This window comes from Capsicum annuum, chromosome 2 (assembly GCF_002878395.1).
Source record: "Capsicum annuum cultivar UCD-10X-F1 chromosome 2, UCD10Xv1.1, whole genome shotgun sequence".
NCBI lineage: Eukaryota > Viridiplantae > Streptophyta > Magnoliopsida > Solanales > Solanaceae > Capsicum > Capsicum annuum.
In genome coordinates, this window is record NC_061112.1 from 123,179,644 (window position 1) to 123,202,022 (window position 22,379).

General features: G+C 33.5%; 1 protein-coding gene and 1 long non-coding RNA gene across 3 annotated transcripts; one reads left to right on the forward strand and one right to left on the reverse strand.

The window, feature by feature from the left end:
• Positions 1–3,230: 3,230 nt before the first annotated feature.
• Positions 3,231–3,996, reverse strand: LOC124896258. Its single transcript, XM_047407794.1, has 2 exons — positions 3,394–3,996; positions 3,231–3,272 (listed from the first exon to the last, which is right to left on the reverse strand). Exons 1-2 carry the CDS (start codon positions 3,994–3,996, stop codon positions 3,231–3,233), a joined length of 645 nt encoding a protein of 214 aa, XP_047263750.1.
• An 8,171-nt stretch (positions 3,997–12,167) lies between these two features.
• On the forward strand, positions 12,168–15,146 carry LOC124895992. Of its 2 annotated transcripts, XR_007052315.1 has the most exons (6): positions 12,168–12,428; positions 12,532–12,603; positions 12,856–12,921; positions 14,643–14,806; positions 14,886–14,971; positions 15,092–15,146. It is a non-coding gene; the product is annotated as an uncharacterized LOC124895992 (long non-coding RNA). The 2 variants fall into 2 exon arrangements; XR_007052316.1 differs by lacking the exon at positions 15,092–15,146 and having other exon boundaries at positions 12,189–12,428; positions 14,900–14,971.
• Positions 15,147–22,379: the final 7,233 nt, after the last annotated feature.

Consider the following 22,379-nt stretch of genomic DNA (forward strand, 5'->3'; position numbering starts at 1 on the left):
GTAATTTGATTGGAGTCCCAATAAGAAACGTTGTGACCAAGTAAGTATTCCTTTAGAGTAAAAAATACATGAAAACGCATCCTTTTGCGAGAGAAATACAAAGAGAATATAATCATTTATATAAAAAAATAAGATAAAGAAATGATTTTTTAAGAATAGAACAAAGACTAATAAATCAAATAGAAATATTAGAAATTACAGAATTACCAGAAGCAATCATTAGTTCAGAATTTATAAATTTAGTAAATTGCATAAATCATATAAGTTTGCTAAAGTATAGATTAGAAAGTATTAGATATTGTATAAACTATAGGAATTTTAGAATACAAACAGCTAGAAAACAGTGTAGAAATAATACACCCTCTTTAGGATAAAGAAGAATAGTAATGTAAAAATAGATAATTTAAAGAAGATAGAATATTTAGATCTAACAATCCCAACTGAAAAGAAATACAGACGTTTTAAAGATAATTCTCTTATTAGATATAATTTTAACAACGGAGAACATACTTTACATGGAGAAAATTCACAGGGGGTTTAGTAATTTAATACCTTTATTTCCCATTAAACTTACTACATCATCTATCTTTAGATTAAACTTTATATACTATTAGTGGCAAGTTTTTCTATAAAACCTACACATATAAGTAAATTATTTTCATTATTGATTTCTTTATATCCTTTAGCTTATACACCTATTTTAATATGCTTTCCGAATTCTAAGGTATTTATCATATAATCTGGACTACAATAAAAAAGTCTTCCATTATTAGTCATGTCTACTTCAGTTATTCCTATTATAGATCTTTCTGTGTCTGATCATCTATTATCATATATTGTGATTAATACTTTAGTTCCTAAATTTTTTCTAGTTAAACCTTTTATACCTATTACTATTAATCCCATGTGCATAAGATTCATGTCTAATTTTATGATTTCTTTTAAATAGTCTGAGCTTATTCTTCACTATTTGGTAGTGGAATTGGTGAGTAGTAAAAAAAATTAATAATGGATAGAGTTTTATTTTCGATAATTGAAAATGAAAATATTGTGATTTTGATGGTGAATACAAAAATTTGTGGTGATTATTGTTGCAAATTTTGATAATAATAACAATGGTGGTGTAATTTTTCATGGTGGATATAATGAAGGGGTTAATATGTGACTTTTGATTTCGATTTTTCTTAAGTTTTATTGAAATTTTTTTTGCAAAGAGTGAACTTTTTTTTTTTTAGCATTATTATGGAGAAAATGAGAGTTCTTACTTAAATTTGTGTAAACTTGATAGCAATGAAACAAAAGATGAATAATTTATTAATAAAAGAAGAAAAATAAATATGAACAGGTTGCCTTCCATGGAAGATCTACAAACATTATGAGCCGAGGAAATTTAATAAAAATGTTGTTGTAGTTTTTGATAGTAACAATATTTTGGTATAATTTTGAATTTGATGATGGGTTGTGAGAATTTTTTGTGGTGGAGATGAGTTTAGTGATAATAGTGCTTCAGTGATGGTTGTTTAATGATGAATTTATAGTGTGTATTGTGTAGTGAAGAAGAAGCAATAATAATGACATGAAATTATTTATTTTAAAATTTCACATAATATTTGATATGACAGTGAGGTGGAGATGATGTGATGCGAATGTATAACACCTTCTATTTTAAGACTGATTGTATGTGCATTATGTAAAAAAATTCACTTCCAAATCATACAAATATATAATAGACTGTCTCGACAGCTTGAATATGTAAACAACTTTTGATGTAAGTTCCTGCTGAATTTGATATGTTTTTCGTATTTTTGATTTACATCGAAAAAATAAATAGCTTTTGATGTAAGTTCCTGTTGAATTTGATATGTTTTCCGTATTTTTGATTTACATCGAAAAAATATGTGTCTAATTTATTAAGTGCACACAAACAAATAATATGTTACTTTTATTTGGCAGAAAATGCAATTAAGGCTTTGCTTAGACTTACAAAGGGGCAACAAGTGGAGTGCAATAGTTTGTCACAACCAGAGTGTGATCGGAACACTATTTTATGTGACGACTGTAATACAGAATTCTGTCATGTTATTGTAATGTATGTCTTTTCTTACAATTTTTTAGCTTTTTTTTTTTTTTTTTTTTTTGGTCAAACAATTTCCTGACTTCACTTCTACTTATTTCACAATAAATTCTGCATTATCTTTAAAAAAAAATAAAAAAATAAAAAATTACATATTCCATGAATCGACTGTTAACTAAAGATTAGCTATTTTTTTTTTTCGGTTAAAGATTAGCTATAACATAGATTAGACACAACTTCCATCACTCTACGTACGCAACCCTTTGAAACAATTTTTTTCTTCTGATAGTAATAATAATTAGAAGGATATTATGTAATATAATTTTAAATTTTAGGGATTTTCGTTTTTGATATAATATAGATTTATTTTTCTAAAGTGAATATTTTTCACAATATTTTGACCAATCACGCATGAAAAATTTTAATAAATATATTTCAAAAATATCTTCCTTCGTACCAATACCGTACGGCCCTAATGTGTAATGATTTTAAGATAGAGGGACTAAAAATATCTTAAATAATATGGTGAATATATATTTTCTCCTTGGATCTATAAAACTGTTAACATGTTCTTTAAATCTGCAGAGACTTTTCAACATGCAATTTAAATGGTAGAATGCCGCCAGAAGTTGGAAATCTTACTCATTTAAAAATACTGTGAGAATTAATAGCTTATCTATTTCTCTTCAACCTGCTTGCTTTCATCTTAATTATAGTTTAATTTAGCATGCTAATCCTAATTAATTAGTGGGTTAATATACATCATAAGGATACTGATCAGAGTGTTTTGTAAATGGCTAGATAAAATTGCTTTGCTATTTTGAAGCGAGAGCAGTACAAACAAAGGATAGTTAGTCGTACATCAAAAATTATTATTCGCTCTTTTTTGAAAGAATGACTTACTTTTTAATTTGTTTACAAAAATGATCTTTTTCTTTTTTCAGCAACATATTAATTTCAACATTTCACGTGACATGTTGAAAATCACAAGATTAGAGATAGTTTGGTATATTTGACATAACTTTAATTTAATTTTTAAAAAAAAAAAAAAAAAAAAAAACTACGTACGAAGTTAAATCATGTCTTTTTTTTTTTGTAATAAACTGTGAAATATTACCATAACAAGCAAAACGAATGAATACAACCTAAGGAGCCTCTAGCGTTCGCGACCACCTTCTAGGAAGGGTGCCTCAAACAACTAGACCTCATTAAAACAAAAACAAAAAAACAAAAAAAACAGTCTTGTTACAAATAAGTTGTATCAGTCTTGGACATAATGCTCTCTCTGAGCCTTTCATCATCTTTGTCCTCATTCGCACCTCCTTTTGTATCTGTAAACTTACAAACTCTATATTTACATTTGTTTTTCGAAAAATCTTTCTATTCCTAGCTTGCCAAGTATGGTAAACCAACGCTCCACAAACTGCTGCAACAATTTTCTTTTGAAACTGCTTCCATCTTCTTCTCTTTATCCACTTGAAATTGTCAGACGCTTCTTTCTTTTGTATCTGGACGCCTAGACATGTACTCAGCAAGTGACTTACCCCAGAAATCCATGAGCACTTCATAAATAAATGTTTGGGAGTTTCCAGTGCATTGTCATCACAGAGGCAGCAGCGCATATCATGTACTGGAACGTGCAATTTCATCATTCTTTCCTTTGTTAATGGTCTACCTTTACATGCTAACCAAGTGACAAATCTTTGTCTTGGAAGCCTCACAGAGTTCCAGATCATATCAGCCTCATGCAATCTTGGGATAGGTCCCAAGAGTGCTTGATAACTCTTGGATATAGAATATGCACCATTGGGAGTGAGAGTATACCTATCACCTTGATACCAATCAATCATTGGAGACTTGAGGCCATTTAACTTAGCTTCCTCCAATACCAGTTGTTGTCTGCTGGTGCTGAGTGATCCCATATACTTACATTGTTCTCCATATAGATACCATTAACCCACTTTACCCATAGCATATCCTCCTTCATATCTAATTGCCATGGTAGTTTACCTATTGATGCAACATTCCAGTTATAACATCCTTTGACATTAAGCCCTCCATTTTTCTTTGGAGTACATAGTTTATCCCATGTCACTAATGCCACTTTCTTCTTTCCTTTAGTATTGCTCCATAGGAAATCTCTGCATAATTTATCTATTTCCTTTATCACACTCTGAGGTAGTATAAAGAGAGTGCATCAAAAATTATAAAGGGAGAATGGACTGCCATGGCAAGCTACAATCTACCAGCATTGGACAAATGCTTGGCATATGCAGTCTTTACTCTATCGTATATTTTATCTACTAAATGTTGACATTCCACCTTTGTCCATTTCCTAGAGGTAAGTAGCAATCCCAAATACCTGATAGGAAGAGAACACAGAGAAAAACTAGTAGTGCTCAGAATCTGCTGCTGAATAGCATCCTCAACCCCAGCGATGAATATGCTTGACTTGTCTAGATTTGCAGTCAACCCTGTCACTTTACTAGAACGATCTAAAACCTCTTTAACTCTATTAACTGATCTCACATCACCTTTACAAAAGATCATGAGATCATCAGCAAATATCAAATGAGTTAATTTTGTTCCTTTACATATTAGGTGAAACTGAAAATCATGCAGTTCACTCATCTTACTCAGCAACCTGGACAGGTATCCCTCTCCAACACAAATAAAAGAGGTGAAACTGGGTCCCCTGCCTTAGCCCTCTCATTCCTTTAAAGTACCCATATCCCTCTCCAGTACCCATATCCCTCTCCATTCACCTTGACTGAGAATTTTGTTATTGTTACACGGGTCATCACCAAATGAGTAAATGTATCTGGAAAACCATAACCTTTTAGAGCTTCCTCAAGAAACTGCCAGCTCACCATGTCATACGCTTTCCTGAGGTCTATTTTCATTAAGCATCTAGCTATTGTTTTCCTATTGTAATGTCTTAAAAGGTCATGACAAATTAAAACATTACGGATCAAGTATCTTCTCTCCACAAATGTTGTCTGTGTATTGGCTACCAAACAAGGAAGAATTCTCTTTAGCCTCAAACATATCACCTTAGAAATGTATTTATATAAAACATTATAGCAAGCAATTGGTCTAAATTGACCAGTAAATTCAGGTACATGTACCTTAGGGATCAAAGATATCATAGTGGCATTAATCAGTTTGAGTAGTTTTCCATTCTCCAAGAACTGTAGTACTGCTTATGTAATATCATCTCCAATCATATTCCACGTTTCTTTGAAGAAACCACTTCCATATCCATTCGGCCCCAGGCTTTTATTTATATTGATACTAAACATGGCATTCTTAACTTCCCTACTTGTATATGTTTGTACCAGCTCCATCTGTTGTGTCAAATCCAACACATGCCCATTTTTCAACACTAAATCAACTGCTTGCAATCTGTTTTCAGTCCTTGTTCTCAATATTTGCTCAAAATTATCCACAAACACTTGTGTTATCTCCTTATTATCAGTAAGTTTCACACCATAGTCATTTGTTACCTATGTAATAGCTTGTTGTAGCCTCCTGTATTTGATGCTTGAGTAAAAATATTTAGTATTATCATCCCCTAGGTTTATCCAATTGGCCTTACTTCTCTGTTGTAGAAACATTTCTGCCAAATAGGAAGATTTCTTAAACTTTAAATATTGTTGCTTTTCCATTTGTTGAAGATTAGTATTCAAAAAATCTTGATGCAGTTTACTCTGTGCTTGAGCCAGCATTGCTCGATCTACCTCAGTCTCTGACAGCAGATTGTAAAATAAGCTCTGTTTAGATTTTTCAACCTCTTTTTTAGTATTTTCAGTTTTTTTACTACCTGCAGCATTTTTCACCCCTCAACATGAGTCAACCATACCTTCTTTACCACCTCTATGAATTGAGGGTGTTTTGCCCACACATTGCAGTACTTGAACACCCTTTTTGAGATGCTACTACTAGCCTCTTTAGCTATCTTTAAAGGACAGTGATCACTAACTCCTTCTACTAAAAACTGGACTTTGATCACATTCATAGTATCTAACCAATCCTTGTTAACAAAGGCCCAATCCAATTTAGAAAACATTCTACTATCACCATGCTTTTCATTTCAAGTGTATCTATTTCCACTATATGGGAGCTCTATCCATTCACACATATCCATTAAGTCTTGAAAATCCCTTATCTCCCCTACGCAGGTTGGATTCCCTTCTATTCTATCATCAATATTTAATACAGAGTTAAAATCACCCACAATAAGCCAAGGTGTGGTAGTCCCCTCTTTGACAACCTCCAGATGACTCCACAGTTCTTGTCTTGCTGCCCTATCATTAAAAGCATATGCTGTTATTTGAAATGTAACTTATGCTAGTACATCCTCCACCACACATGTAATACTTTGACTACTACTCATCTTTAAGGCGACATGATAATAATCAGGCCTCCAGAACATCATTACTCTCCCATGATAGTGATGATCATGAATTATGAGGTAACTCCACCCTCCAAACATTGCATTAGCTATTTGAATCACTCTATCTGCTTTGATTTTTGTCTCCAGCAATGCAACTAAACCCACATTTTCCTTTGTACAAAGGTGGTTGACCTCCTTCTGCTTATTAGGGGCATTCATGACCCTAACATTCTAATAAAGAATGTTATCCAGCTTTCAAAGGGGTCACTCTTTCGCCACCCCCAAGTGTAACTTGACTAGTGCTTCATTCACACAAAACATTAGATGGATTCAAACTTACGTTCATTTGGTTTTCCTTCCTCTCAGAAGATCTACTGGTATTAATTGGTGTTACCCAACCAGTAGGCTTACTCTGTTTTCCAGCACCTTTACCATCATCTTTTAGTTGTTTACTACCATTTCCTTGTTGAAACTCTACAGTTTTCATATGTTTCCCTATTTCCTTTGGTTTTTCAGTTAATTTAGGAACATTGCTTGTTTGTACATCTTTCCTCTTTTGAGTATCTATTGGATCTTTAGGAGCCCTCTTCCTTATACAATCCTCCTCTGTATTACCATATTTCTGACAAAATTTGCATAATACAGGTTTCCAATCATATTGGATTTTTTGTTCAATAAGCATCCCTTTTTCATTCCTGAAAAAATTCTATCAGGTAAAGAGGCATTAACATCCACTTCTATGAGTAATCTTGCAAAATTCAGACCAACTTTCTTCTCTATATTCTTGTTTTCCATCAGTGGTTTACCAATTAAACTCCCAATCTTGTCAACCCTTTAGGCCCCCAATATTTGAAGTCCAAACCTGATAATTTTACCCAAATAGGTGACTGTGTACAACTCCTCCCTTGTAAACTCCATATCTTCACTCCCAAGTTTTCACAATGGAAAATACCCCCTTGCAACACTTCATTACTTCCCTCTGGCGAATCAAACGTATGCCATTTTTTAGCATCGAGACTTTGTTTAGGCCGTATTTACCCCATTGTCGTTGCACATAACCATTCAATATCGAGAAAGGGAATGCAATCCTAACACAACACACGACAGTATTCCGCCAATATGCAATCTCAGAAGATATATCCTTAAGTTCAATTTCGTATACAGGAGACTCACCTTCCCGGTTTGGAGTTACAAATTCCAGTTTGAAACCGACATTTGAAACCATGGAGATATCGAAGTTGTCCCAAATCGAAGGTTTCCTTTTCATCACTGATGTTTCTTCATCTTCCACTTCATCCGCCCATGATCTTGTGCTCAATACTGCATTGTCTTGTGTTATCTTCTCCCACTCCTGTAGCACACTCGGCGATCGTACCGGGGCCTTTTCCTGAATTGGTGCCGTAATTTGCTCCATTCTCACAATTCCATGCAAATTCCCAGTAATTGCAGTATCAACTTCCTATTGTGATGGCAATTTTCCTGGAGTAGCTCTCCGTAATCCCCTCCCCTGTTGGGAAATTGGCGATTTTGGTGATACTCTCACTTCTATTTGTGGTGTTTTCACTTCCTTACGATCCTCCTTTTGGGCTCCTACTTGACCTTGGTTCCATTGATTTCCTTTCTTCTTCATCTGCTGCACAGCTTCCTGAGCTTCACATGCACTGAGAGAGAAACGAAACCCCTTATTTTTTATTTTTTCTAAGTCTTTTGGAAGAAGAAGAAGAAATAAATGAGTGTTATCAATCTACAGTTAATTTGAAAATTTGGTTAGGCTAATGAACTAAAAATGTCTGTTTCGTTTTGTTTGTTGTGTGTATAAGAATGATGGTGCTCGTTTAACTCTATCAATATTATATTCACTACTAACATATTCTAGCCTCATTAATTCACATCATTAATCACAATCTAATATTAATTCATCACTATTCCTCTTTATTCACCTTATTTTTTTCATTACTCATATTAAAAGTAACAAATCTGTAATAATAAACAACCCACACTAAGCTCTCGGGCTAACAATCAAATGCTCTCTTATAATATTAAAAAATGATAACTAGCCATTCTGGTAAGCTACGATTACAACACATAAATAAAGCAAGTCAACCAACATCTAAGTAAGTACAAAGTTTCACTTTTTCAAATACATATCACACAATCAATCTCAAGAATACAATCAAGTAGGACATACAGGTCAACTCACATCCCAATAAGACACACCAGAGAACTCAAGTCTCATTAGCAATCTTTAGCGTCAGCCATATTGCTACTAACAATCTTTTCGTAAGCAACAATTACATCCTTCTAGATCTTATAATTAGGACACCATTAGCATGTTATCAACTTATTAAACTACACAACCTTTCAAAATCAACATAATTTTGTACACATATGCTAAGGTACTTATTTTTGTCCAACTAGTCATGATGACCTGCAGAGGACAATTTAAGTCCATGTACCGTACTAATATGGTACCCGATCCTCCATAAATAAATATTATTAATATTAATATTCGCACAAGCACGGTACCTGACTCCATAAATAAGTAATATCAATATTCATACTTATACCGGCGTGGTACTGGATCTTTCATAAATAAATATTATCAATATTCATATTCGTACCAGCGTGGTACCCGATCCTCCATAAATAAGTAATATGAATATTCATATCCATACCAGCATGGTACCCGATCCTCCATAAATAAATTTATCAATATTTATATCCATACCGACATGGTATCCGATCTTCCATAAATAAATATTATCAATATTCATATTCGTACCGGCGCGGTACCCGATCCTCCATAAATAAGTAACATGAATATTCATATCCGTACCGACATTATACCCGATCCTCCATAACCATATTATATACATTTTATTAAATCCACACTATCTTTCGGGATGCAATACAACGTATTAAATTTACAAGTGCACTTAAAATCATAAAGAAATTTGATCAAGAGCTTTCATTTAATTAATATTTTGACCCTCTCACAAGTATTATTTCAATAATTCATCGCGATCATCAATAAGCCGTTCATGGCATTAATACAAGGAGTTATCGTTATCAAACCAACCTCTCATATGTGCAATTCAATAAATAAAGTGCTTTTATCAATACTAAAACAAGAATATCATAAAATAAATCACAATTTAACACTTAAGCATGTAAGTCACTATTGGAGCATTACTTACTCATTAATTATTAAAATGTCACTACCTCTTTTCATATAATACAATCATTACACTAATTCAAGTCATCTATTCTTTAGATATTACTATGCTCATTAATATTTGATCCTATCATGATTCTCCTCATCATATTATTGTCCAAAACAAATAACTTAATATCATTATAACTCAACTAGGTTCATCACTAGAACAACTAAGAACTATCATGTCCACATACTTCATTTACAACAATCTCCTTGTAGGCACATAACACATAACATCACAAATATAACATAATTAATCAATAATATACTTTTCGGGATTAAAGTTAAGTTCTCGTGTATTTATCCACCTCAACTCCATTCTCGCAGGCCTAGAGATACTTTCTCCCATCAATTCTAAATTATGAAAATATAAAATAACATAATCTTCTACTCATTAAACCTAGTCTACCTGGAAGCCAAGCTTTTGGAAGAAGCAAGCTACAACAAGGATGCTCTTTCTGTTCCTTCATGCCTCGGAATAATCAATCATTTAAAAGTCAAGCAATTATAAGAGTAATTAAATAATTACTCGTCAAACAAATATCTTGAGGATTTCAAACTCACTAATTCTACCCTTAATTCAAGCTCTATATCATTTCCCATTTCAATTAACCATTAATTAGCTCTTTCAAACTTAACCTATCTCCATTAATGGAGTTTTTATGCTAAAGGTCTCATCTTTACGGAATTTAAGGTTCCTAATCATCAAAATTCATAATCTAGTTTATGAAATTCATGTTAAAAATCTTTATTTATAATTTAGAATCAATTCTAGATCATATTAAAACCACCCATGAGTTTTTCCCACAAAAACCCTCCATTAAATGTCTTTTAAGGTATTCTAAAATGTTAAAAGATTAAAAGACGAAGAAAATAATGAAAAACTTACCTCCACAAAGGAAGTTCACCTTAAGGTTTGAGATATCACCTCTCTAGGATTGAGGAATGAAATTTGGAATTTTTAGACCTAAAATACGGCTGAAGCTGATTTAAATAGAGGCAGAATTTTCGATACAGCGAAATCCTGTTTTAATCAAGACAGTGCTCAGTAAAACAGTCATAACTTTTTAATCCAAATTCGGATTGAGGAACGGTTTGTTGCTTTGGAAAGAGGACTCAGAGATCTTTGATTTGGTAGGTAATGGGCCCCCTAATCCTTATATTGTATGAGATATAATCATTTGAAGTTGGACCTAATAGAAACCCATATAGAAACTGTATCGGAAAAAAAGTTTTCTACTTAACTTTGTGTAATTAATCAATCTTAAGTCTATCTAGACACATCCGAAGGCTATAATCTTCGTCGGAAAATTTGAGGTGCCGCAGTTTAAAAACTGTATTGAATAATGAATAATATTTAATAGCAAATATAAAATAGGTAAAAATGAGTAATGTATATAATAAGTTTTTAAAACTGAAAAAATATTATTATACGTCTATTTTTAGTAATATGAATAAAATTTTCGAACAAAGAGAATATTATACAATTACCCCTTGTTGTTTAACACGTGTAAATCTAATTATACTACTATTTTTTCATTTTTTTTCTTTATATTTTTCTTTCTTTTTCCTTCTCTAGAACTATATTTGATCATTTTCTAGACTACTCACTCCCTCATCTTTATCCATCTAGTGTATAAAAAGTTAGTTATTCAATTTTACTTATTCAATTTAAAAAAAAATAAAAAATAATATATTATTTATATTATTTTTTATTATTAAATATTTTTAATTTTTTAATATTTAGATAATTTTAGTTAGGATCTGAGTTATATAGTAAAATTATTTTTTTATTTACTTAAGAGGTATGCAAATAAAAACATGGACAAACAAAGATAGCCTATTCTTATAAATTTGGGTGGATCAAAATATGTCTAGATCAAACTCAATCCAAATTTATTTGGGTCAAAATGAATTGAATTAAAATGATTTACGTAATGGATTACAACTCAATTCATCTAATTTTTATTAAATTTTAATTATTTTATTTATTCTTTTATTAATTTTTAGCACCAAATAATAATGTTTTTTCTTTACATGATTATATATTACATATCACATTAAAAAGAAGTTTTTTTAAAAAAATATTTTAATAAGATTTATTAAAAATCATTTTGGATTGTATATCAATTTAATTTTTACTAAAAATTACACAAACCCAGAACTTAAGTTTCACTTATTACAAAAGATTTCATCTTTTAAAATATATTACAAAAATTCCATTTTTCTCTAAAAATACATATACATAGCTTTCTATGTATATGTCGGCCCTATTATGTATATGAATCAGCTTTGTTATATATATGTCAACCTTGTTATGTATATGTCGGTCTTGTCATACTTGTTATGTAAATGAATAGTTATTTATATGTCGGTTTTGTCATATACAGAGGTTTCTATATATAAGTCGTCCTAGTTATGTATCTAAATCGAAGGTTTCTATATATAAGTCGGCCTAGTTATGTATCTAAATCGAAAGAAAAAGTAAAGTAATTAAAAAAGTGAGAGAAAATGTAAATAATTCTAATAAGATTTAGGATTTATGTTATTTTTACTAATTTTTAATGGACCGAAATATGTTTGAATTGAAATAAGTTGGAACTAATAAATGAGCGGTCAATACCTAACCAAACTTGACAGGTTGGATATGATTTTGCCACCCCTATTCACCCATTTTTCGATCCCTTAAATAGAAGGCCAGTTCGAAATTTTATAAATGTAACAGTTGTGGAGATAGCAAGGTAGGCTTTCTGTTCGCCTTCAAAAGCTATAGACTTCACTCAATTTCTTGCAGTTTTTCATACTGTATTGCTGAGATTTAATGATTTTTCTATATATTTTCAGCCAATTAAGTGGAAACAGGCTTCGTGGATCAATCCCTCCATCACTTGTCCACCTACAATTCCTTTCTTATTTGTGAGTGCTTTACTATATATTTTATTTCCAGCTGGAGTGGGAGAAGATTGAAAAGCTCCTCGAACGTAACTGTGGAGCGAGCAGCACTTTGTCCTTTTTCCTAAGTTTTAATCATAATGTTTATCACATCTAAATGTTGCGTACCTGTTTGGTTAAATGGAAGAACACCTTCTACTAAAGAATGATTATAATTTCCGTTTCTAGACTGCAATCTTTATATCTTCTCTTATCAAATAATGTGTGTTTTTACAGAGATCTTTCTGGCAACTACTTGAGTGGCAACTTGCCACCATTTCAGATGGAGTCTTTAAAATACATGTGAGTATTACTTCTTGATTAAAACAATTTAAAATTTGTTATCATCAAGTTGTTTCCCTTAAGTTTGTTACCACATACAGATACATAACTATGCAAATCTTGTAGTAGATATGAGAAAATAGCTAGCGATAATTATGGAATTTCAGGAACTTACAACTATAAATGCTTGATGAAGCAATGCAATGCTATATTTCATTCATGAAGACAGATACTCAAATAGTGTTACAGGGAATAAGAGACTCCTAGCTAACTACAGATAAGGTATTCTAACGAAATAATAATAAACACAGAAATATAATCAGAAACAAAATCCTAGTACTAACTCTGAAAGCTGTAACGCCGTAGGATCCAATACGCACCCTCAAGTTAGGTATGGGTGACTAAGCTAGCCTAACTTGAATAGGTTGCGCTCAAACAAAGGCTTAGGCAGTACCTTGGTAAGAGTGTCGGCAATTTGGTCGGCACCATGAACATGAACAACCCAAATCCATTTGTTTTCAGCATGGTGGCGAACAAAGTGAAAGTCCACTGTAGCATGCTTCACATGGCTATGAAATAAGGGATTCTTGTTCAGGAATGTGGCACCAAGATTGTCGCAATAAATGGTAGTCAACTGAAGTAGTGGAAAGCGCAACTCACTTAAGAGATTGGTTACCCATAAGGATTAATCAAGGGAATTAGCAACTGCTCGGTATTCAGACGCGGTAGAAGAGAAAGAGATGGTAGTTTGCTTCTTTGAGGACCACCGAATCAGATTGTGACCAAGAAACAAGATGAATTGGCGACAAAAAAAAAAACAGAATATATTTGACCTCTTGATTGTTGTGACATGGGGAGGATAAATGTTAGTTGGTATTTTATGTGCAAAGGTTCAAGGGAAGATGTAAATCATCTCCTATTTTATTGTAAAGTGGCTAATTGGTTATACAGGGTAGCCGCTAATTTGTTTGGGATGCATGGGTGATGCCGGCCACGGTAAAGGAGACATTGCAAAGTTGAACTCACAAGAGGGGGAAGAGAGAAATAGGAGATCTTTTGAAGAGGAGCATAATTTTGTAGCATTGCAATTTAGTTTTTGATTTTTAGTTTCCTTTTGGTCCACTCCCGAGGTCTCTATTTGTATACAGGATTGAATTTCTGTTATTAAACAACAACAACAGACCCAGTCTAATTCCATAAGTGAGGTCTGGGGAGGCTAGGATGTATGCCCTCCTTACCTCTACCTTGTGGGGTAGGGTATAGAGGTTGTTTCCGATAGAACCTCGGCTTAAAAAAGCAGGTAAGTAAGAAAGAAAAAGAGAACCAAATAGTGAGTGGAGTACATACTAGTATATCACCTACTAAGTGAGTATTATCATTTAACATCATCTACAAAAAATATAACTATTGCAAATATTTTCCACAAGAGTACTTATCACAAATGAATTTTAATAGATATGCCCCCATATCTTTACATGATATACGTACCCCAACTTGAGGAGAAGTGTTAAATGAACAATAGGAAATAATTTACTAAATAATAATTCTACTACATATTGTTTGTGTGCCTAGAAGCTAACATGCAACATACAGCTTTCAGTGAACGTTATCTGCATTTGCATGCACCACGCATCAGCACCCGTCCTGCACTTGCGTATAAGGAAGTTTCAGTTTCAATAGTGCTATAAAAGTCACCAAATGTTAATCTGCATCTGAACCATTGCTTTCGCTTTGCCTTCAAGAGCTTTACAGTTCCCCTCCATAAAGTCGATATGACAGCTCGGTGATTAATTTTCCATGCTCAATTGCATAACTTGGCTGGACGATGCTGCAGGAATTTACGCGGAAACAAACTTCATGGACCAGTCCCTAAATCATTTCTCAACCTAACATCGCTTCAGACCCTGTGAGTGATTTACTATGTTGGTAATTATCTTTTTTCTATTTTGTCTGATATTTATCAACGTTGTATTGAGCAAGCTTAGTGTGGCTCATGTAGGGACCTAAGAAGTAATTGCTTTGACAGAGAAATCCCTCGTGAATTTGGTGCTCTCCAAAGCTTATCTCATTTGTAAGTATCATATATATGCTTTCGTTTTTGTTTTCTGTTACCTTGTACTTCTTTTGCGGAAAAATTCAGTTAGTCAAGCTCAAACTTACTTTTCTTTTTTCCTTTGTTACATCTATATAGATACATATCCCACAACTTACTAAATGGAAGCATTCCGGAAGAACTAGGGAACATCTCCAATCTTGTGTATTTGTACGAATACGAGGAAAAAGATACTACACATTATCCTTTATCTCTGTACTTGTTTCTTCTGTCATTTTGATTTGTTCTGGTTTGAAATTTTTTAATGTAGAGACGTGAGTGATAATCAACTCTCAGGTCACATCCCACCTAAGCTTGGGAATCTTGCACAACTGCAGTATCTGTAAGTACAAAAGCTTGATAGTTTCAGAAATCTGGTTGATTATTTTCACATTGGTTCACTATTTTGATAATTTAGAAAAGGGGTAAACATATCCCTCAACTTTGCAATTTAGAGAGGATATACCCCCATTAAAAAAATGGTGCATACGTAACCCTGTCATCGAACAAATGATGCATATTTACTCTTTTCGTTAACAAGACTATATGTGCTGGATTAAAACAAAATCCTAAAGCTGATTTTTTAGTTCCCAAAATATCGTCTGACTTGAAAAAATTATCTCACCCATTCTTTTTAACTCCTCCAGGCCCGACTCAAATAAAAAACCTCAAGCATTGTTCTACTTAGTCCTACTAAGTTTTGGGTCAGGTCTGAATAAAAGAAGGGTTAGGTTCTTTTTAGCTAGGTTGGCCCGGAAGGGTTAAAAAAAAATGGATGAGCTAGTTTTCTATAGCCACATGACATTTTCGGAATAGAAAAACCAGTTTTAGAATGTATTTTTTAATCCAATCTATTAACGAAGAGGGCAAATATGCATCATTTGTTAGACGACAACGGTATATATATGCGCCATTTACTTGATTCAAGGGTATATATACACCACTTTTTTAAGAGTTGGTATATCTGCTCTAAATCGCAAAGTTGAAGTGCACTTGCCCCTTTGTCCTTGATAATATATTTTTTTAAACTCAACGTCAATATTATAGTCTGTTTGGCGAAACATCTAAAATCAACTTATTTTGAGAAATGTTTTTCTCAAAAAAGTATTTTTTGTGAGAAGGAATTTGTGTTTGGCCAATAAATTTAAAAAAGTGATTTTGAGCAATAATTATTGTTTGGCCAAGCTTTTCAATGTGTTTTGAAGTATGTTTTTCTCAAAAATGCTTTTTAAAAAATATTTCTAGGGAGAAAATTTTTCTTTTTGAAAGTTTGGATACTACAAAAGTATGTCTTTATTCATTAGAGTTGTACAATATTTATAGGTGAACAAGAAGATCAAATAATCTAATCAATCCCTAATTTCTAGGAGATACATGAATCAAGGGATTCTCTCTAATCTTTTTTCCTAGATTAACAATATATGATGTCCATATTTACAGCAACAGATTGCAATCATATCTGACAATTTAGGGAGCAGATTGTAATCAAATCTGTCAGCTCATCAGTGGAGCAGATTATGCCTTAATCTGCAAACTCATTCGACACTCCTCCTCAAGTTGGCATGTAAATATCGAACATGCCTAACTTGCTCAGAAAGGACTCAAAAGTAGTTCTAAAAAGACCTTTTGTGAAAATATCTGCAACTTGTTCAGTTGTTGGAACAAAAGGGATGCACACACTTCAATTTCAATCTTCTCTTTAATGAAGTGTATGTCCACTTCAACATGTTTTATTCTGTCATGTTGAACTGGATTATGAGCAATGCTTATGGCAGCCTTATTGTCACAATACAACTTCATTGGCAAACTCATTGGTCTTCTTAGTTCTTCCAAAAGTCTCTTGAGCCACAATATTTCACAAATTCCATGTGCCATGGATCGATTCTCATCCTCAGCATTACTCCGAGCCACCACATTTTGCTTCTTACTTCTCCATGTCACTAAATTTCCCCAAACAAATGTTCAATATCTAGATGTAGATCTTCTATCAATAGATGAACCAACCCAGTCCGCATCATTATAAGCCTCAACACTTCTTTGCTCATTCTTTTTGAAGAAAAACCCTTTCCCAAGACAACTCTTTAGATACCTTAGGATTCAATACACAGCTTCTTGGTGTTCTTCTCGTGGAGAATGCATGAATTGACTAACTACTCTCATAGCAAAGGAAATACCTGGTCTAGTATGTGACAAGTAAATCAACTTGCCTACTAGTCTCTGATATTGGCCCTTATCAATCAATTTTCCTTCCTTTGCAAACTGTAGATTCGGGTCAATTGGAGTTTCAGCTGGTCTACAACCACTCATTCTTGTTTCTTTTAACAGGTCAAGAACATACTTTCTTTGTGACACTATAATTCCTTTCTTCGATCGTGCAACCTCCATGCCGAGAAAATATTCTAGTGCACCTAAGTCCTTTATCTTAAATTCTGAGGCGAGACGCTTCTTTAATTTTCCTATTCCAGCCACATCATCTCCTGTGAGGATGATATTGTCAACATACACTTTAAGAATTGCAATTTTTCCTTCTAGTGAATACGAGTAAACATTGTGTGATCTGTTTGTCCTTGCACATACCCTTGCTTATTCACAAATTGAGTAAATCTTTCGAACCAAGCCCTTGGAGACTGTTTTAGACCGTAAAGAGATTTTGTAAGTCTGCATGTTTTTGACTTGTATTTCTCTTCAAAACCTGGTAGGGGCTCCATATAAACTTCTTCCTCTAGTGGCCCATTCAAGAAAGCATTCGTCATATCGAATTGTTGTAGCGACCAGTCAAGATTTACCGCAATTGTCAACAGAACTCTAATTGAGTTTAACTTAGCCACTGGAGCAAACGTCTCAAGATAGTCAATGCCATATGTTTGTGTGAATCCCTTAGCTACTAGGCAGGCCTTATACCTCTCCAAGGATCCATCTGATTTGAATTTGGAGGCCTTATACCTCCTTCCACTCGGGAAATCGTAGAGCATCCTGCACAGTTTTTGGAATCTCCATACTAGAAAGTTGTGTAAGTAAAGGCTGAATAACTAGGAAACAACTTTTTATATGACACAAACATAGAAATAAGATATTTAGGAGCATTTCTAACACCTTTGTGTTTTGCAATAGGTAGGTCCGAGAAAGAATTAGAAATAGAATCAGTTGGAAGATTACTTTGAATTCTAGTGAGGTCTTGTGGAAATGACTTTTGGCATGTTGAGAATCTTGGGTCTTTTTGTCTTAAGTTCGGTTCCTTCTCGAGTACCCCTGTATTTCTTTTGTTTGTTCTCCATTTCCATTTTTATTTTTGTCATTTAAAGGCTCTATAGGTTCAATATCAGAGTTTTTATCATTTAAGTCATTTAGGTCCCTATCGTATCTCAAATCGCTGCCCTGTTCATCATTTGGACCACACTTATTCATATCTTCTCCTAGATCCCTCACATCAGGATTTATTGTAATATCTAGCTCATTATTTTCTAATGTCCATTTTCCTCAATATCCCCCCAAAACGAATCTTCTACGTGATGCTCCCCCTGAAGATGAGTAGTAAAATAGAGTTAAGACTCAAAGAAAGTTAGATCCATTATGACGATAATCCTCCTAGCATGTGGATCATAACACTTATATCCCTTTTGACTTGGAGCATATCCTACAAAAAAACACTTCTTAGCCCGCGGTTCAAGTTTACTGCGATTATGAACATGAACAAATGTTGTACACCCAAAAACTTTCAGTGGCAAATCTGCAGTTAACCTAGAGTTAGGAAAACTCTCTCTGAAAACATTAAAAGGTGTTTTAAATTTGAGGGGAAGGGATGACATCCTATTAATAAGGTAAGTAGCAGTCAAGCGAGCCTCTTCCCAAAGGTACTGCGGAACTTTACTAGTAAACATTAAAGCCCTCGTTACCTCTAAAAGGTGCCTATTCTTTCTTTCTGCAATGCTATTTTGCTGAGGTGTATCAGGACAAGAGCTTTAGTATACTGCCCTATTTTTCTAAGAAAACTTCCTAATTGTTCATTAAAGAATTCACGACCATTGTCACTTCGAAAAATCTTGATTTTCTCATTAAACTGTGTTTCCACCATGACATAGAAAGTCTCAAATACATTTTTAACCTCAGATTTGTCCTTCAATGAAAAAACCCAACTCAGTCTAGTATGGTCGTCAATAAAAGTTACAAACCATCATTTTCCAGACATTGTTGAAATTCTAGACGGTCTCCAAACATCACTATGAATCATCATAAAAGGCTTTGAAGCTTGATACTTTTGTGGAGAAGGAAAAAAATATCGGTGATGCTTAGCCATTTCACAGAATTTACATTGGAACAAGGATGGATTTTTATTTCTAAATAAATGAGGTAACAAATGTCTTAAATAATAAAAAATTGGATGACCAAGCCTATAGTGCCAAAGCATGACTTTATTCAAAATAGAAGTAGAGTTCAAACAAATAAGATTCAGTTGTAGAGAGTTGTTCCCGTGTCAAGAAAATAAAGACCTTCAGATCCTCTAGCATTGCCAATCGTCTTCCCCGAGACCTTTTCCTGAAATTCACATAAACCAAAATAAAAAATAGCACGACAATTAAGAGAATGAGTTAATTTGCTGACAAAAACCAGATTACAAGAGAGTTTTGGAACATGAAGAATATCATGAAGTGTGAGGGAAGGTGATAGTTTAACAGTTCCTTTTCCAGCAATTGTAGAGAAGGAACCATCAGCTAACTTAACTTTATGATTCCTTTCACAAGAAGTATAAGTAGAGTAAAAAGGGAAACTTCCAGTCATGTGATCAGTAACTCCTAAATCTATGATCCAAAAATCTATTTGTTTGGAGTTGGCGTTAAGAAAAACGACTAGTACAATACCTGTTTCAGCAAAGAAATAAGGAGTAGAAGTATTTGGTGTATTTGGATGAAATTGTGGAGATTGCAGGAGTTTGTGCAGAATTTTCAATTGTTCCTTTATAAATGGAGACGATTCTGGAAAATGTTGTTGCCCCCGATCAAAATAAGTTGCTTGGAGGGCCTGATCATATTGATATTGAGAGCCACGATTATCAATTCCCTTCTTCTTCCAGTTTAGTGGTTTCATGAATCTGCCAACATGTTTCACGGGTGCTGTGTTTTTTGCAATGATCGCTGCATGGCCTTTTTTTTTTGTCATCTTCATTTTTTACTGTTACAAGAGATGAAGAGTCTATAGCAGGTTTAAGTTCAATGCTTAAATCAGGTTTTAGCATAACCTTTCTCCTAGTTTCCTCTCTTCTAACTTCAGAAAAGGTTTCACGAAGTGAGGGCAGAGGATTTTTCCTAGGATTCGTGACCTAGCCTCATCAAACTCCCGATTTAATCTTGCTAAAAAAAGGTAAACTCTCTCATTTTCTTCCCTTTTATTTGCTCTAAAACTATCCATAGAACACTCCCATTCATCATTGTAACACTGGTCGAACTCTTGCCACAAAGATACCATTTCATTATAATAAGCAGTGACTTCTTTCTCACCTTGCTTAGCTTGCCATAGTTTAATTTTTAACTCAAAAATTTGAGAGGCATCTTCTACATCAGAATATGTCTCTCTAACAGCTTCCCATACATCCTTAGCAATGGGTAAAAAAAGATAAGGCTTACATATGACTAGCTCTGTCGAATTTATTAACCAGACAATCACGGGTGAATTCTATGATCTCCAGGTGTTCATTTTTGGGTTTCCGACTTCCAACTTTTTCGTTTCTCCGGTCAAATGTCCCAACTTTCCATGACCATCAATTGCAAGCTTAACGGATGGTGCCCATTCCATATAGTTCTTCCTGTTTAGTCGATGAAAAGTAAGCTGGAAGAGCATGTGAGAAACATTACCTCCTTGAGTCATCATATTTTCTGTCGGAACTTCCTGAGAAGACATTTTGTTTTCTTTTGATGTTCCAAAAAGATATTATCCGTGAAAGGCTGTTTTAATCATATGATATTAGGGAAAAAAATCCTGCTCTGATACCATGAAAGTTTGGATACTACAAAAGTATGCCTTTATTCATTAGAGTTGTACAATATTTATAGGTGAACAAGAAGATCAAATAATCTAATCAATCACTAATTTCTAGGAGATACATGAATCAAGGGATTCTCTCTAATCTATTTTCCTAGAATAACAATATATGATATCTATATTTACAACAACAGATTGCAATCATATCTAACAATTTATGGAGCAGATTGTAATCAAATCTGCCAGCTCATCAGTGGAGCAGATTATGCCTTAATCTGCCAACTCATTCAACACTTTTTTTAGCTTATGAAAAACTACTTATGTTACTCCTCAAAAACACTTATTTTCTCCCAAAAGTTTGGCCGAACACAAATTTTAGATAAGCATTTTTGGAGAAAAATAAGCTTTGACCAAACCGGCTATTATATACCTAAGGGATAAAGTGGCCATAGTCAAATCTTATTTGCAAATAAGCAAGCAATTATTGAGTAGTTGTCACACTCCAACTTAGGATAAGGAGTCCTACATCGGCAAAATATAGGAGAGATGCTAGGTATATAAGTAAACAGGTCTTTCATTCTAGTGATGCGTTTTAAATCCATTCGCGTTTAGGCCCAAAGTAGACAATATCACTAGTGGGTTGGGCCGTTACAAAGGGTATCAGAGCCACATCCTATTTCAACTTAAGATTAGGAGTCTTACATCTGCAAAACATAGGAGATGCTGCTTATATAGGTACATGAGCATTTCATTCTAGTGACGACTTTTAAAGTCGTGCGCGTCTAGGTCTAGAGCAGACAATATCACTAATGGATCACTCTAGTGACGTGCGTGATAATGACAATCAAAGATATGCACTTTCAAAATATTTTCTAGCATAGCTACTTAGAGAATTGTGCATATTTGTAGTGCAATATTAGACACCAATGCAACAATTACCAATAGTAATTCTCTTGATGCAAAACATGAGATTGTTCTTTTTCTTTTTCCCTTTGTTTTGTGATTCTTCAGAGACATATTTACATACTGTGGTTTGGCTAGCTTTTCAGGCAAAGTTGATATTTTGGGGTTTGATTAGGTCTCTTTTGTTCTCAATTGTAAAAAAAATAAAAAATAAAAAAAAATTGAATCAAAATTGTTTCTTCTACAGAGAGAATGCTGGCAATATTTGGTAAGGATTGGACTGACTTGTGTCAACAGATCTAGCTAGTTCTGTCTATCTAAGTAAATATTTAATCCCTTATTCATGGGAATTATAGATTTATCAGTTGCACATGGATCCATGCATTCATAGGCAGAAAATAAATGATATTTATGATCCGAACTGTATGGAAAAAGAAAAGAAGCGAAAATTGCATTGTATATCCTTTCTTCCAATTGTCAAAGTAGCTAGCAAATGATTTCAGGGACCTAA